This window comes from Zonotrichia albicollis, chromosome 26, assembly GCF_047830755.1.
Source record: "Zonotrichia albicollis isolate bZonAlb1 chromosome 26, bZonAlb1.hap1, whole genome shotgun sequence".
Lineage (NCBI taxonomy): Eukaryota > Metazoa > Chordata > Aves > Passeriformes > Passerellidae > Zonotrichia > Zonotrichia albicollis.
Window position 1 is genome coordinate 6749480 of NC_133844.1, and position 15601 is coordinate 6765080.

At 51.2% G+C, this 15601-nt stretch overlaps 1 protein-coding gene across 3 annotated transcripts; it reads right to left on the reverse strand.

The window, feature by feature from the left end:
* Positions 1–510: 510 nt before the first annotated feature.
* On the reverse strand, positions 511–14849 carry RAB11FIP1 (RAB11 family interacting protein 1). 3 transcript variants are annotated; one of them, XM_074559155.1, is made up of 6 exons: positions 14396–14849; positions 10469–10914; positions 9497–10289; positions 6014–8200; positions 4461–4566; positions 511–3383 (listed from the first exon to the last, which is right to left on the reverse strand). In XM_074559155.1, exons 1-6 carry the CDS (start codon positions 14716–14718, stop codon positions 3165–3167), a joined length of 4074 nt encoding a protein of 1357 aa, XP_074415256.1. In that variant the 5' UTR covers positions 14719–14849; the 3' UTR covers positions 511–3164. The 3 variants fall into 3 exon arrangements, with proteins under 3 accessions (XP_074415256.1, XP_074415257.1, XP_074415258.1); XM_074559156.1 differs by having other exon boundaries at positions 6014–6220; positions 14396–14845; XM_074559157.1 differs by lacking the exon at positions 6014–8200 and having other exon boundaries at positions 14396–14844.
* Positions 14850–15601: the final 752 nt, after the last annotated feature.

The window sequence follows — 15601 nt, forward strand, 5'->3', positions numbered from 1 at the left end:
AGATGCATATTTTATGATTTTTTTCATTTTATTAAAATTTATATTATATGTGTTGTGTTAGAAAGTGATGCTGTGTTAAATCTCTTAAGTAGTGTGTTAAATAAAGTTTTAGGTTAATACAAAATGTTAAAATAGAAACGATGCTATGTAGGATACTTTGTTTAAAGAAAGGACTTGCAGGGAAATAGCAGCCACAGGACACTTGAATCTTTCAGAGAAAAAGAATTTATTGCTCCATTATCAGAAGAAACGAACTTCTTCCCACCTGGAAGGCGCTGTCAGGATTCAGAGGAAGTTGATGATGACCAGACAGAATCCTGTGTTTGAATGGAATTTATGCATCATGGATGAGGTGTGTGAATGAATATGCAACACTTGAGTCTGAACATGAATTACTGTCCCAAGTGCCTTCAACCAGAAAAACCCACAGCTGGAACTGCCACAGAGGATGAGCAGAGAGGCACAAGGAGGGGACAAAGCCCTTCAGAACAAAGACAGGGTGCTCAGAACTCTGGGTTTAAATTGTCTTTATTTTAGTGTTCCATAAAACCAAAAAGTGTTTAAAACCAAACAAACAGTACCTGGGCTAAAAGCAGAGAGTACAAACAGGGAACATGCATGAAATCCTTCAATAACAAACAAGAAATTTGATTCTTAAGGCCCTTGAGGATATAAAATGCCAGTCCCCCCACATTAAAGGAAGGATTTAATGAGTGTTGTCAATAAAAATGAGGTGTGAGGGCTGAGGGGGTCCAAGATTGGGACCCCCCTGTGCCCCCAAGGACAGCAGAGCTGGGCTGAGCTTGGGTTTCACCCAACACCCAGGGCTGAACTGGCACAGAAAGGCTGCCCAAGTGTTAAGGCTTCATCTCTGCTAACAGCAGAATATTATTTATTTTCTGCATAATAATATTATTTTCTGAACAATAATATTATTTTCTGAACAATAATATTATTTTCTCAATAATAATATTATTTTCTCAAAAATAAAATTATTTATTGCTTTGGTTCTGTGCAGGTCACTCTTCCCAGCAGAGAAAAAGTCTAAAATACAAATTGATCAGTGAGGTACAGGATCCTGTGTGCAGAGAGGAGGAAACAAATCAATCCTTCATCTTCCTCACTCGAGAAGGCACAGGAGGGAGCAGCAGCAGCACTCAGAATGAAACCACCACCAAAGCTGCCTCACTCAGAGCAGAGGGGGCAGCAGGAAGGACAGAACACCCTCACTGCTCAAATAACACTAAAATGAGATTAAAGGATCTGAAGTCTTTCCAGACTTTCAGCTCTTAAGGCTTGTTTGAGGTCAGAGCTCAGTAAAGCTCCAGATTTTGGTAACAAGAATAAAAATGTCATTTAGAGCATTGCTTTGATTTTTCTAATAAATGTTTACATCTCTGTGCAAATCTATCAAACTGCTCCTTGCTACAAAATCCAGCATTTGGGATCTCCAGTGGTTTGTGACATTGCAAGCAGTCTGCTCACAGGGTGAGAGCTGCTCCAGTCCCCCAGTAAAGTGCTTTCCTGTAGAAAAATGGAATTAGAAACTCACCCCTGGGCCAGGAGTGACCCCATAACCCAACCATTTCCAAAGGTAGGAGTGTTCATTTCTACAGAATTAAGGCTGGAAAGCTTTAAAGCTTTGGTCCCCATGAAGCTTTGGTCCTTTGCAGGGCTCTGTTGGTTTTCCAGCTTCTCTCTGAGCCTTCCATGGACTCTCCCTACCCTGGTAAACCATCCTTTGGAAGGGCTTCAAGGTGAGCCCCAGCTCCAAACCCCAAAAGATTTCTTTCTCTAAAAGGAAAAGTCACAGAGCTCCCACTGGGCACAAGAGGCAGAGCCAGGGCAGCTTCTGCCTGCTCTGAACAAGCTCCAGAGCAGAAATTTAAAACACTAAAAGAACAATTTCTGGTTTAAAATGTACCTTTGGAAGGGGCTTCAAGGTGAGCCCCAGCTCCAAACCCCAAAGGATTTCTTTCTCAAAAAGGAAAAGTCACAGAGCTCCCACAGGGCACAAGGGGTGAGAGCAGAGCATGGGGCAGCCTCTGCCTGCTCTGAACTCTACTCTCTCAAAGTGTCTTAAATTTAAGCTCCAGAGCAGAAATTTAAGACATGAGAGAATAATTTCTGATTTAAAATGTACCTTTGGAAGGGGCTTTAAGGTGAGCCCCAGCTCCAAACCCCAAAAGATTTCTGTGTCCCTCAGAAGGAAAAAGTCACAGAGCTCCCACTGGGCACAAGGGGCAGAGCATGGGCAGCCTCTGCCTGCTCTGAACAAGCTCCAGAGCAGAAATTTAAGGCACCAAGAGAACAATTTCTGGTTTAAAATGTACCTTTGGAAGGGGCTTTAAGGTGAGCCCCAGCTCCAAACCCCAAAGGATTTCCTTCTCAGAAAGGAGAAGGTCACAGAGCTCCCACAGGGCACAAGGGGCAGAGCCAGGGCAGCTTCTGCCTGCTCTGAATAACCTTCAAAACAGAAATTTAAGACACTAAAAGAACAATTTCTGGTTTAAAATGTACCTTTGGGCTAAATTCACTGATGCCATTCCTATGGTAGAAACGTACCATGAACCTCAACATCTCCTACTCCAAAAAACCTGAAAACTTTCCCTTGAAGGACTCCTGGGAATGTCCACTTGATGAGATGAACTGAGATTTGGTCAGCTTACACTCAACTTTCAGGGCATTGATTCCTTTTAAATTACAGGAATTTAATCCTGAAGCTGGGCCATCTTTGGATTTCTCCAGTGTAGTTAATTATTATTATTATTATTTTAAAAACAATCAAATCCTCAAGCTCTACTGTCCAAGGATTTATATTGCACTACAACTTCAGATGTGGAAAGAAAAGTAACTGATCTCTAAAAGCTGCTACAAAACAAAACCATTTTTTAAAAAAAATCTTCCTAAAGGATCATCAGTGCCTTGCTGGGAAGCAAAACACATCAAAAACCCTCCTCCTTCCCATCACAGCCTGACCTTCCCAAACAATGGGAAGAAACCAAGAAAATAAATACAGTAAGGTGACCTGATGGGACTATTAATCAATCTGAGGGTTGCTCAAGGCAGGAACAGGAAAAACTCATTTTCTGGGAGCAGCACAAGCAGCACCAGCAGCTCCTCACCCTCCCCTGAGGGGGATCAGTCCTTGCCCACCAGACCTTTCACATCTTCCCAGCTTTTTTGTTGCCAGACATGGAGATTCTGAGGATGTTTGGGGTTTCCTCCATGACTCTGACCAGCAGGTTGTCGATGTAATCCTCGAGCTCCCTCACCTGCAGGTCCTTCCTGGTAATGGTATCCTTCTGTTTGAGCACCAGCTGGATCAGCTCATCGTGTGTCAGCTGAGCATAGGCATAGGCAGGGTCTGAGGGATCGTATTTCTGCAGAGGGAGGGAGGGAAGGCAGGCTCAGAGCAGGCACAGCACATTCCAGACCAGACACAACACCCAGAGCAGCACAGAGACAGCTGCTGCCAAACAAACCTGCAAAAGCTTCCAGCAGCTGCTTAGAAAGCCAAATTCAGGTTAGACAGCAAGAAACACCCACCCAGGCCTTTGCTGGTTCTTATTATTGCTCTGAAAAAATCTGGTTTTAAGCCTCAAGCAGCATGAGAGGTACTGGGCAGCTTGAGGGTTAAAACCAGATTTTAAAATTTTCCTTTGAAAAATCTGGTTTAAAGCCTCAAGCAGCATGAGAGGTACTGGGCTGCCTGAGGGCTAAAACCAGATTTTAAACATTTCCTTTGAAAAATCTGGTTTTAAGCCTCAAGCAGCATGAGAGGTACCGGGCAGCTTGAGGGTTAAAACCAGATTTTAAAATCAGATTTTAAAATCAGTCAGCTTCTGCTGACTCCTAGAACACTGCCCAGGCAGGGAGTGTGAGCACAACAGGCTCCTGAGGGGCATCACACACAACTGAGGTGCAATCAGAACACCCATTGCAAGTTTTGAACCTTTTGTTGCAAGTTTTGAACTCTTTCTCAGTCTGAATCTCTCAAATCCCATCCTCTCCCCTCTCACCAGAAGGAGGCACTGCTGTTATTTCAGTTCTAAATTCCTCATTTCCCAAAAAAAACCCTGACAGACCATAAGGGCAGCTGGGATTTTCCCTGCTGAGCCAGGGGTGCTCCCAACCTTTCATTTCAGCCTGCAGGGAAGCTGTGCCTGAAGCTGGAGGTCTCTTTTGAGGGCAGGATTAAGCTGAAAGCTCCTCTCAATCCCACTGCTGACCCAACTGCACAAGTTGCTCCAAGGAATTGGGTCTGCCTGAGAATTTCCCCCACAAAAAATGAGCCCCAACTCTATTTACAGGTCACTCTGCAAAAAAAATGAGCATTTAAGGACTGCTCTCACTCTTGGGGGCTGACCAAAAGGATGTTCATGTCCCAACTATCTGGAATACACAAACTCTTCAATAAATCAAAGCTTGGGCAGTGAAATTGCCACTTCCCTCCATACCTTCACACTCATTTCCAGCAGCTTTTCATTCATGGTGCTGATGACATTCAGGTTCTTGCTCTGAGGTTTGTTTGCCATGGCATTCATTGGCTTCACAGGATGGAGTCTGTAACAGGAAAAAAAAAAAGGGTGCTGTTGTTCAGGCAGGAGAGGTAACAGCAGCATGAGAAAGATCTTTAGAATGAGAACAAATACAGCAAGAAATTGGGGATGATTCCCTCCCTGCTCTATCTCCTGAAAGAAAAGAGATTCAGCTTCAGGAAGACAAAGCATTTCTAAGCCACAGGGGGTTTGTAAGTATTTTAAATATTTTCCAGTTCTCTGCTATCTTTACTGACTTAAGGTGTTGGAGATAAAGCAGCAGCAGGAAGGGAAATACATCCTGTGTGTGTCATGGAAGAAAAGCCAGGTCAGGCTGCACGAGGAGACAGAACACAGGGCAGCCACTGTGATCCCTCAGAAACTGGTATTTCAGGCTGCCTTTCCTAATCAGAACATATTTGTGATCTTACAACACACCAAATACTTCTGCTGGCCTGAGACAAGTGTCAGGCCTTGGCCAAGCTGAACTGACACCACAGCTGCGAGGAAGTGCTGGCATTATTTGGACTTACAGCACCAATTCTAACACAGGAACAAAATTTTATTTTTTATTCCAGCAAAAATTGGCCCTGAGGTGTCCTAGACCCCAGGCAGAGCTCTGCAGGTGAAGTCTCAAGGGCTGACAGGTCAGTGGCAGCACTCCACAGAGCAGCTGAACCCTGAGGAGCCCACACAGGCAGAAAATGAAGCACCACCTCATTTATCAGGTGTCTGACAAACAGCTCAGCCCCAGGCCCTTCTGCCAGTGGCATGGAATGATTCCATTCCCCCTGCACTTTCCCTAAGCTCCCCTAAGAGCTGTGAGGAGCAGCTGCTCCCCTGAGGAGCTGCACAGACCCTCCTGCAGCCAGCAGCAGCCCCACAGCAGCCAAGCCTTGACAAACTCAGCTCCCAGATGAAATCAGGGCTGTCCTGGCCTCATGCAGCAGCCTCAGGGACAGAGGGCAAAGCAAAGCTGAGAGCTCACTGCTGTGGTCCCCACATGTCTCACCTGTGCTGGGGATACACAATTTCACACCATTTTTAGGGAACATTTCAGAGGGTGAAACCCATGCCTGGAGAGGTTTTTTCTCCTCAGGGTGCTCCCCTTGGCAGCCAAGCCCTGACAAACCCAGCTCCCAGAGGAATCAGGGCTGTCCTGGCCGGGTGCAGCAGCCTCAGGGACAGAGGGCAAAGCAAAGCTCAGAGCTCACTGCTGTGACCCCCACATGTCTCACCTGTGCTGGGGAGACACGATTTCACACCATTAGGGAATGTTTCAGAGGGTGAAATCTGTGCCTGGAGAGGTTTTTTCTCCTCAGGGTGCTCCCCTTGCCAGCCAAGCCCTGACAAACCCAGCTCCCAGAGGAATCAGGGCTGTCCTGGCCTCATGCAGCAGCTCAGGGACAGATCTGCACCCAGAGGGCAAAGCAAAGCTCAGAGCTCACTGCTGTGACCCCCACATGTCTCACCTGTGCTGGGGAGACACGGTTTCACCCCATGGGGGGTGGTTAGGGGACGTTTCAGAGGGTGAGACCCGTGCCTGGAGAAGTTTCTTCTTGCCCGAATTTCCCGCTTTATCTGCGAAGCCCTCGGCTCTCGGCTTTTTCGGAGACTCTGCTCTACAACTCGGGGTGTCAGAGAGGAGGGAGTGAGAGGAAGAGTGGGGCTGGCAAGGACTTGACAGGGAGGAAGAGAAAGCAGAAGGCTCAGAGAAGTCACACTCTGCACGCTCCTCAGCACCTGCACTCCTTTCCAGCTGTTGTTTCTCAGAATGAGTGTCACACTCCTTGGAATGAGATGTCACAGCTAAACCTGAGTCAGCTCCTTGGACAGAGACCCTGGGAGCCCCCAGTGCAGCAGGCAGCTCAGCCAAACTGCCTGGCAGCTCAGCCAAACTCCCTGGCAGCTCAGCCAAACTCCCTGGCAGCTCAGCCAAGCTCCCTGGCTCACAAGCACCAGGAGTGGCTCCTGCTCCTCCTCCTCCTCCTGGAGCAGCAGCAGAGCTATCAGAGAGCTCTCTCCGCTCTCCATGCAAAGCTGTCACACCTCTGGGCTGCTCTCCATTCCCCAGAACACCTCTGTCACCTGCAGGAACCCCACAGCTGTCCTGGCAGTCCCCCAGCAGCTCCTCATCAGAGCCTCCCTCAGGGATCACGGGCAGCACCGAGCCACGGTCCCCAGGAACAGGAAGGGCAGACCTGACATTTGTCAGACAGACAGACAAACCATCACCACCCTCCTTTTCTACAGGCCTGCTCTGTCCTCTTTGGGGACTGACACCCCTGGGTGCCACTGCAGGGGTGACAGTCCCCAAGGAGCCCCCCTGAGCAGGGAATGGCAGCCCTGGGGTGGAATTTGCAGCATCCCCTGGAGCAGGAGCATCAGCCTGGGGGGTCCCTGGGGGTTTCCTCAGCAGCACAGCCACTCGTGGGGCTGGCTTTGGGGGCACAAGGAGCTCCCTGCCAGCCCTTCCTGCACCCCCTTCCCTGCAGGCTCTGGGTGTGGGCTGGACTGGAGGAAGGGGCTGATTGCCAGCAGCTGGAGGTGCCTGGGGCTCTGACATGGGCACACGTTCTGCACACTGCTTTCCACAGGGCTCCTGCCCCTCCCTGAGCTCACTCCTGGGGGGCTGTGCCTGCTCAGCCTCTGCCACGAGGCTGTCACTGCACTTGGAGAGGGACACAAAAGCAGTGCTCACACCAGTGGCCTCCACAGCTGCTCCATCGCTGCTCCAGGTGGGATGTGTGCTGTCCCCAGACAGCTCTGTTGATGGGTCACCCCCACACCCTGCTGGCTCTCCTGCTGCTCCTGAGCTCATCTGTAACCTCCCACTGGGATCCAGGGGCTGCTCTCCACCTGCATCACCTGCTGGAACACCCTGCCATCCCCCAAGGACAAAGGACACACATTTCCCAGGGCCTGGCTTGCTGCTTTCCAAAGAACCCCCAGGCTGAAGCTGGGCAGAATCCCAGCGTGGCTCTGGAGCCAGCCCAGGGGGGGCAGACAAGGTGCCCAGAGGGTGTGGCACAGCTGTGGCATCACTGCTTAAAGCCACATGTGCAGAGCCCCCTGCAGCACCACGAGCAGGGGGTCCTGCAGAGGAACAATCCTCCCCAGCAGGAAGGCAGGAAGGGGAAGAACCAGCCTGGGCAGCTGGCACTGCCTGTGCCCCACGCCTGGACACAAAGGGATTGTTGTCATTGAAAGGACAGACAGAGGGGACAGAAGGTGTGTGTGGGTCAGAGAGACCCTGGGAAGCCTCAGAGCCCTCAGGACCCTGCCCCCAGCCAGCAGCAAAAGGATTATTGCCCCTGGCAGAGACCTGCCCAGGAAGAGGCACTGTGGGAACAGAGGCTGCAGGATGATGGGATGAAGGGAAATGGGTGATGCTGTTGGGATCCAGGGCTCTGGATGCCCTGTCCCACTCAGCACTAAAAGGGTTCTTGTCATTCCAGAGCTCTGCAGCAAAAGCAGGAGAAGTGAGAGAGGCAGGAGTGATGTTTTCAGAGTCTGGCACTTGGACTGTCTGCCCCACTTCAGAAATAAAAGGATTATTGGCACTGCTGATAGGGTGCACAGACAGGAAAGCAGGGAGGGGGGCAGGTGCAAGAGTAGGAAGCGTGGCTTTGGGTTCCTCCTCTGGAGACAGGCCCAGTCTGCAAAAAGGGACAAAAAACTCGCATGTCACTTGCAGATGCAACACGAGGCAGGAACAGACAAGCTTTAGCACCAGCCTCCATCAGCTCTGCCACTGGAGATGAGCTACACCTTACAGAGACCTCAGAGAGAGGTGTCCCCTTGTCTGTGAGACTTCACAGCACCTTTACCAAGCTCTGGGCTTATGCCAGAACTCTCCTGTCACAGACATCTTTTCATTAAAAATGTTTCTTTAAGATTTTTCCTCCTGAGAAGCTGAGAAGCCTCAGGAACAAAATGTAAACATTGATTATCTGCTGCTGTGGAATGCAACAGGTGCATCTGGGATTGGTCTCATGTGGTTGTTTCTAATTAATGGCCAATCATAGCCCAGCTGGCTCAGACAGAGAGTCCAAACCACAAGCTTTAGTTATCATTCTTTCTTTTTCTATTCTTAGCCAGCCTTCTGATGAAATCCTTTCTTCTATTCTTTTAGTATAATTTTAATATAACATATATCATAAAATAATAAATCAGCCTTCTGAAACATGGAGTCAGAGTCTCATCTCTTCCCTCATCCTCAGACCCCTGAGAACACTGTCACACTCTCCTGCTGCAGAGCTTGGTTTGCTGCTTTAAGCACCCTCTCTTTGCACCCCAAGCAGGTTCATTAGTATGTAAAACACTGCACAGGCAAGAAACTCAGACTTGAGAAGCACTGAAAATGAGGAGTTAGGGACACACACAAAACACAGCCTTATTAGTAGGGCACACCTACAAATATATATATATTATATACCTCATACACAATTTATATATTTGTATGAGGGATAAAGGAGGAGAATTTCCGAAAAAGCCTCGTGTACAAATCCACACCAAATCCCTCTGTGCTGCTGTGAGCAATGCCAAAAGCAGAAGGGCTCCAAGGCCACCCTTTGGGAGAGCACAGCCAAGTAGGGAAGAGGAAAGCAGAGATGTTAGAACGGGCATTTCACACCCTGGGGAGGCTGCAGCCACACAGCTCGGACAGAGTTAGTTTGTGCAAGAGATCCAGCAAGAAAATTCACCCCTTCAGCACCTGCACAGGTGCCTCCTGAGCTAGAGAGCCACTATTTCAAGGAGCACCCCCACATCCATTTTTTATTCACACCGAGGAAGAACTTGGGAGTTGTTCTTTGCTATCAAAGCTCCCAACACCAGAGTAAAACCCACAGGCACCCACAGAGCAGCACCTGAGCCCAGGTGTGGCAGACACAGCCTGCTGCCACCTGCCACCAGCAGTGCCCACCCCACTCCTGCCAGCAGCTGGGGCTCACCTGGGTTTCACAGCTTTGGTCTTGGCTGGTGCAGCTTTCTCAGGTTTTTGTTCCTCCTCACAAGGGCTGGGCTGCTGCTTGGTTGTGATGGCCTCCCCTGCATGGTGAGCATCTCCTGAGGGGCTCCCTCTGCCCACATCTGCTGGGGCTTCAGGGCATTTGGCCTCCTCCTCACTCTTCTCTTCTGGAATTGTATTTTCCTCACTCTGCAGGGTCCTGTCAGGAATAATCTCAGCCTCGCTGGGCTTCACCGTTTCCTTCTTCCCAGTGACCAAGGAGAGCAAGGCAGACTTTTTGTGGTCTGGTTTTTTGGTCTCTCTGACAGGCTCAATGCTTGGTGGAATGCTGGTGTCCAGGTGCTCCTCACTGCTGAGCAGTTTGTACGATGGCAAAGTCATGGATTTGAAAGTCTCCAAGGATGTGGAGCCAGAGAATGCCTGCCCAGGAGAGGTTCTCCCCGTCTCTTCAGGTGGCTTAGTGGACCTGGAGGACAGGTTCTCCTCTGAAGCAAAGAGCTGCTTCCTCCTGAGGTTGTGAGGAGAGGGGGAAGAGGTTGGAGTCTTGTCCTTTGTCGTGGTCTCTTCCATATAAACGTGACTGCCATTGATGCACAGACTGGACTTGGACACGGGATCGTTTTTGGATTTAAGGCCACTGAACAACGAGAGCCCATCCTTTTTGGTGTGGTTAGTGGTTCCCTGGGTTAGCTGCCTACTGTCCAAAAAGGCTGGTTTACGAGATTTGAACAGAGGAGAAGGAGCTGGCTTCTGTTCTGGCACACTTTCAAAGGATCCTGAAAAAAAAAAAAAAAAGAAAAACAGGGAGAAATTGAAGATGCAAAAATAATCTTTTCTCTGACACTACTGCCAGCCTCAGTGCTAGCAGGGAGGATTTGGTCAGAAAGGAGAATTTAACCAGTGCTGTGAAGAGTGTAAGTAACTCATTGGGGGAAGGTTTTGTGCCAACACTCACGTTCTGAGGCAGGAGAGGTCTGGGACTCCTCCTCCTCATCCCACTGCGCCTGGAAGTCGCTGGGCCGCAGCCGAACCCTCGGGGTGAGGGGCTGCTGGGTGGGCAGCACCGACATGGACTGGGACAGCGATGTCTTCTGCAGGCCAGGCTTGGAGAACAGCGCTTTGAACTTGGATTTCTTCTTCTCCTTCTCCACTGCCTCATCCTCGCTGTCAGCAGGGGAGTGGGAGGTGCTGGGGACAATGGCTGACGCTGTGTCTGAGAGGCCACTGCTCCTCTTGCCCTTGAGTTTGTCTTTGAGCTTCCCAAAGGGAGAGCGGGGCTTGTCCTTCATGGACAGATCAAACATGCTGGCTGTCATGTTGCTCCTCATGAACTGGATGTCCACCTCGATCTCCCCTCTCTCCTTTTCCTTCTTCCCAGGTTTGGAGCGGAGCTTGTACCACCTGCAGCAACAAGGAGGTTTCTTTAACAACCAGTGTCACAGACATCTTGTATGAAAAATCCTTTCCTTAGGATTTTTCCTCCTGACAAGCTGAGAGGCCTCAGGAACAAAATGTCAACATTGGTTATCTGCTGCTGTGGAATGCAACAGGTGCATCTGGGATTGGTCTCATGTGGTTGTTTCTAATTAATGGCCAATCACAGCCCAGCTAGCTTGGACAGAGTCCAAGCCACAAGCCTTTGTTATCATTCTTTCCTATTCTATTCTTAGCCAGCCTTCTGATGAAATCCTTTCTTCTATTCTTTTAGTATAGTTATAATATAATATATATCATAAAATAATCAATCAAGCCTTCTGAAACATGGAGTCAGATCCTTGTCTCTTCCCTCATCCCTGTGAGCAGTCACACACCAGTAATTGAGAACACAGAAGGTTCTTACGGCTGAAAAATCAAATCAGCCTACAGTGTAGGAAAACAAAGACTTTAATCTTATGGTGACGTCACCTTCACAGCCCCAGGTGCCAAAGAAAACATTCCTTATCATACCAAAGTTATTAGTAAGATTTGGTTTCAAACCAGATAAGGAAGGGTTAAAAAAAAAGGAGAAAAAACAGAGGCACAAGATGGAATTCCTGCATTTCAGCTCAGCCACTCTGCTCTGCCCTTTCATCTCTCCTCCTGACACTCGCAGGGGCCACAGCTTTGAAGTGGAGCAGAGCAGCAGCCTCAGAGCTGCACACGCTGTCCCACGCCCTCATACCTTTCATTCCAGCTCCTTAATGCCTGCTAAGCCAAGGAACCCCTAATCAAGAGCAGAGAGCCAAGCCCAGGCTCCCAGAGCTCGGGCATTTCCACTCCCCTCCGCAGGCTCGTGACTGGCACGCACCAGGAAGGGCATTGCTCAGGCAGAGCCCTCTCCCTCCCCAAAAACAGCTCCCCAACAGTGCCCAGGGCATCTCAAACCACAATCCCACCACCCACACGCCCTCAAACACCCCTTGGTGACACTCAAACCACATCTGAGGCAGCACAGAGGATGAGCAGCACTGCACACCAGTATGGTTTTGTTTGTTGTAGCATTTCCAACCCCACAGAACCCATAGGAAAGGCTGCCTGGAAACTGATTGGTTTCTTCCTCCAAATAAAGGCAGCAAACAGAGCATGCAAATGCGCCCTGCCATCAAATTTGCACTTCAACCTCCAAAGGTATACTGGAAGCAATAAAAGAGAACAGGAAAAGGTGACTTGCTCCAGAGAAAATTCAAAACTAAAGGGGATAACTGAAGGAGAGGGATTCAGGAATCTGCTACAGACACTTCAGAGGGAAATGTGGAAGAAATTCTTCCCTCTGAGGGTGGTGAGGGCCTGATCCTGCAGAAACTGTGTCTGTCCTGTCCCTCAAAGTGATCAAGGCCAGGTTTGGAGCAATGTCCCAGTGGGAGCTGTCCCTAGGCAGGGCAGGGGGTGGAACAAGATGGGTTTTAAGGTCCATTCTGGGATTCTGTGACTCTAAACAAACACTTGGCTGACAGTCAGGCACTCTGGCACTTAGAAGACACCCAAGGAAGGGTTTTTATCAGGACACCAAGGCTTTGCCCAGCCCCTGGAGCTGCAGCAGCCCCAGAATCACAACCCCTGTGCCTTTAACACGAGCCAGCACTGGGCACTGTTGTTCCAAAGTGATTTCTAGGAGCATCCCGTGCCACAATCGATCCCGTGTGCTCAGCAAAGGCAGCTCAGCTGAAAGCAGCACCCCTGGGGGTGGCTGGAAGGAAATCACCGACTGACAACCCCCAAACCACAAAAACCAAATCTCATTAGTGGCATTTATGGTGTTAGCAAGCACCTGTCAATCAACATTATCTATTTTCCAAATAAAACTACTCCTTTATGGCTACACATCACCATGGCAGCAAGAACAAAACAGGCTTCAAACAGGAAACAGAGGGCGACAAACAACTGAAAACACCAGAAATTTCCCCAGGACTACCAAAGCTGTGTTTTCTCTTTTTTTTTTTTTATTCTCTCTCTCAATTTTCCTTTGCCCAGACACAAAGGAATGCCTGGGAGCCCCGAGGCACCGGCCCTGAGCTCTGCTGACCAAGGGGCTCTGCAGTGTAAACACAGCCCTGTCTGACACAGCCTTAATGAACCTAATTAAGCCTTGATGAACGGGACGGCTCGGCGGTGCTCAGGTGAGGCAGAGGAGGAGGAAGGTGACTCACTAGCACATTACAAGGCTGCTGACTCCCAGTAAAACCCTCCTGGGCACCACCCCTGGGTTTCACCGTGTTTGTGTTCAAAGCAGCGAGTGTGTGACACACAGAGCTGGAGCTGGCCCGTGGAAGGTGGAATTATCCACCCTGACACGCTTCAAGTGTTTGTTAGCAAAAATAAATTAGCGTTCAGTCTGTGCTGGAAGGGGCACCACTCTGAGGACATCAGGTTTCAGGTTCAGGCTGGCTGTTTTTTCTGTCAGTGTTTGAAAATCAAACCCAAGGACCAGGCAGGACTGGATGGAAAAGTTGTCTCGGGGACCCCCAAGCCTCTTCCAGGGGAAGGCATTCCCCAGCTGTGGGGGCTCATAGGGGTGGGATGCACAGGTCCCCTCTAAACCTCTCCATGAGCCTGAGGGGCGCCCCAAAACCTGCTCTCCATCCTCTGCAGGACCTGGAGGGGCCACTCCATCCTTCTCCCCACATCCCATGGGACACAGAAATCCCCTCATCACCTTCCCCAGACCTCGGTGGGACACAGAAATCCCCTCCAAACTTCACCGTGACCCCCGTGGGCCTGAGAGACATCCCCAAAACTCCCTCTCCATCCTTCTCCGCAGCTCCTGTGGGACACAGAAATCCCCTCACCGTCCTCCCCAAGCCCCGTGGGGCACAGAAATCCCCTCCAAACCCCTCCATGACCCCCGTGGGCCCCCAAAACTGCCTCCACATGACCCGGAGGGGCCTCTTCATCCTCCTCCCCAGCCCCTGTGGGACACAGAAATCCCCTCACCATCCTCCCGAGCACCCGTGGGGCTCAGGAATCCCCTCATGGCTCTCCCAGACCTCCGTGGGGAGCACAGGTCCCCTCCAAACCCTTCCAGGACCCCCCCATGTGCCCCCAAAACCGCCTCCACATGACCCGGAGGGGCCTCTCCATCCTTCTCCCCAGCCCCCGTGGGACACAGAAATCCCCTCATGGCTCTCCCAGACCTCAGTGGGACGCCCCAAATCTCTCCATGACCCACGTGGGCCTGAGAGAGCCCCCCCAAAACCTCTCCATTGTTCTCCGCAGCTCCTGTGGGGCACAGAAATCCCCTCCAAACCCCTCCATGACCCCCGTGGGCCCCCAAAACCTCCTCTCCATGACCCAGAGGAGTCTCTCCATCCTCCACCCCAGCCCCCCTGGGACACCGCAGCCCTCACACCCCTCTCCGTGCGGGTCCCCATCCCTCCCGGAGCCCCCCGGAGCCCTCCGGTCGCACCTGGTGTGCCGCCGGCCGCCGTCCTCCTTCAGCGGGCCCAGCTCCACCTCGGCGCGGCCCAGGAATTTGTCGGCGCCGGTGAGGGCGCGGTGCAGCACGGTGAGGCGCAGCGCGGCGGCCTTGGTGGGCAGCTCGAACGTGGCCTCCTCCCGCCACAGCGGCTCGCCCCGGCAGCGCTCGGCCACCGACGTGCGGAACTTGTCGCGGCCCAGCGCCATCACCGCGTACGCGTCGCTGCCGCCCGCCGCCGCCTTGGCGCGCAGCCCCCGCGCCCGCAGCACCGTCACCCGCACGTGGGTGGGCGCCCAGCCCGGGGCCGCCATGGCTGCGGGAGAGCGAGCGGCGGCACCGGGGATGGGGACGGGCCGAGAATGCGGCGGGATGGGACGGGACGGGACGGGAGCGGCGGCGGCAGCGGGCGGGGAGCACCGCCCCGCCCCTCTCGCGAGAGCGCCGAAAGGGCGGGGCTGAGGGGCGGGGCCTGGGCGGACAGGTGGGTTCAGGTGAGTGTGCACATGTGTGTACAGGTGTGTGCAGGTGTGCATGCAGGTGTGTACAAGTGTATGTAGGTGGGTACAGGTGTGTGCAGGTGAGTACAGGTGGGTACAGGTGTGTGCAGGTGAGTGTAGGTGAATGTGTATAGGTGGGTACAGGTGAGTACAGGTGAATTCAGGTGAGTACAGGTGGGTACAGGTGTGTGCAGGTGAGTGTAGGTGAATGTGTACAGGTGTGTATAGGTGGGTGCAGGTGTGTATAGGTGAGTACAGGTGTGTACAGTTGCATGTGTACAGGTGGGTACAGGTGTGTATAGGTGAGTACAGATGAATGTCCACAGGTGTGTAGAGATGTGTAAAGGTATGTACAGGTGTGTAAAGGTATGTACAGGTGAGTGTGTACAGGTGAGTACAGGTGTGTAAAGGTATGTACAGGTGAGTGTGTACAGGTGTATACAGGTGAGTACAGGTTATACTGGTGTCTATCCATGGGTGTGTACAGGTGTGTACAGGTGTGTACAGATGAGTACGGGTGTGTACAGGTGAATGTGTACAGCTGAGTACAGGTGTATACAGGTGAGTGCTTACAAGTGTCCATGCATGGGTGTGTACAGCTGAGTACAGGTGTGTGTACAGGTGAGTGTCTGTGCATGGGTGTGTACAGGTAAGTGAGTACAGGAGTGTACAGGTGTATGTGTACAGGTGTGTACAG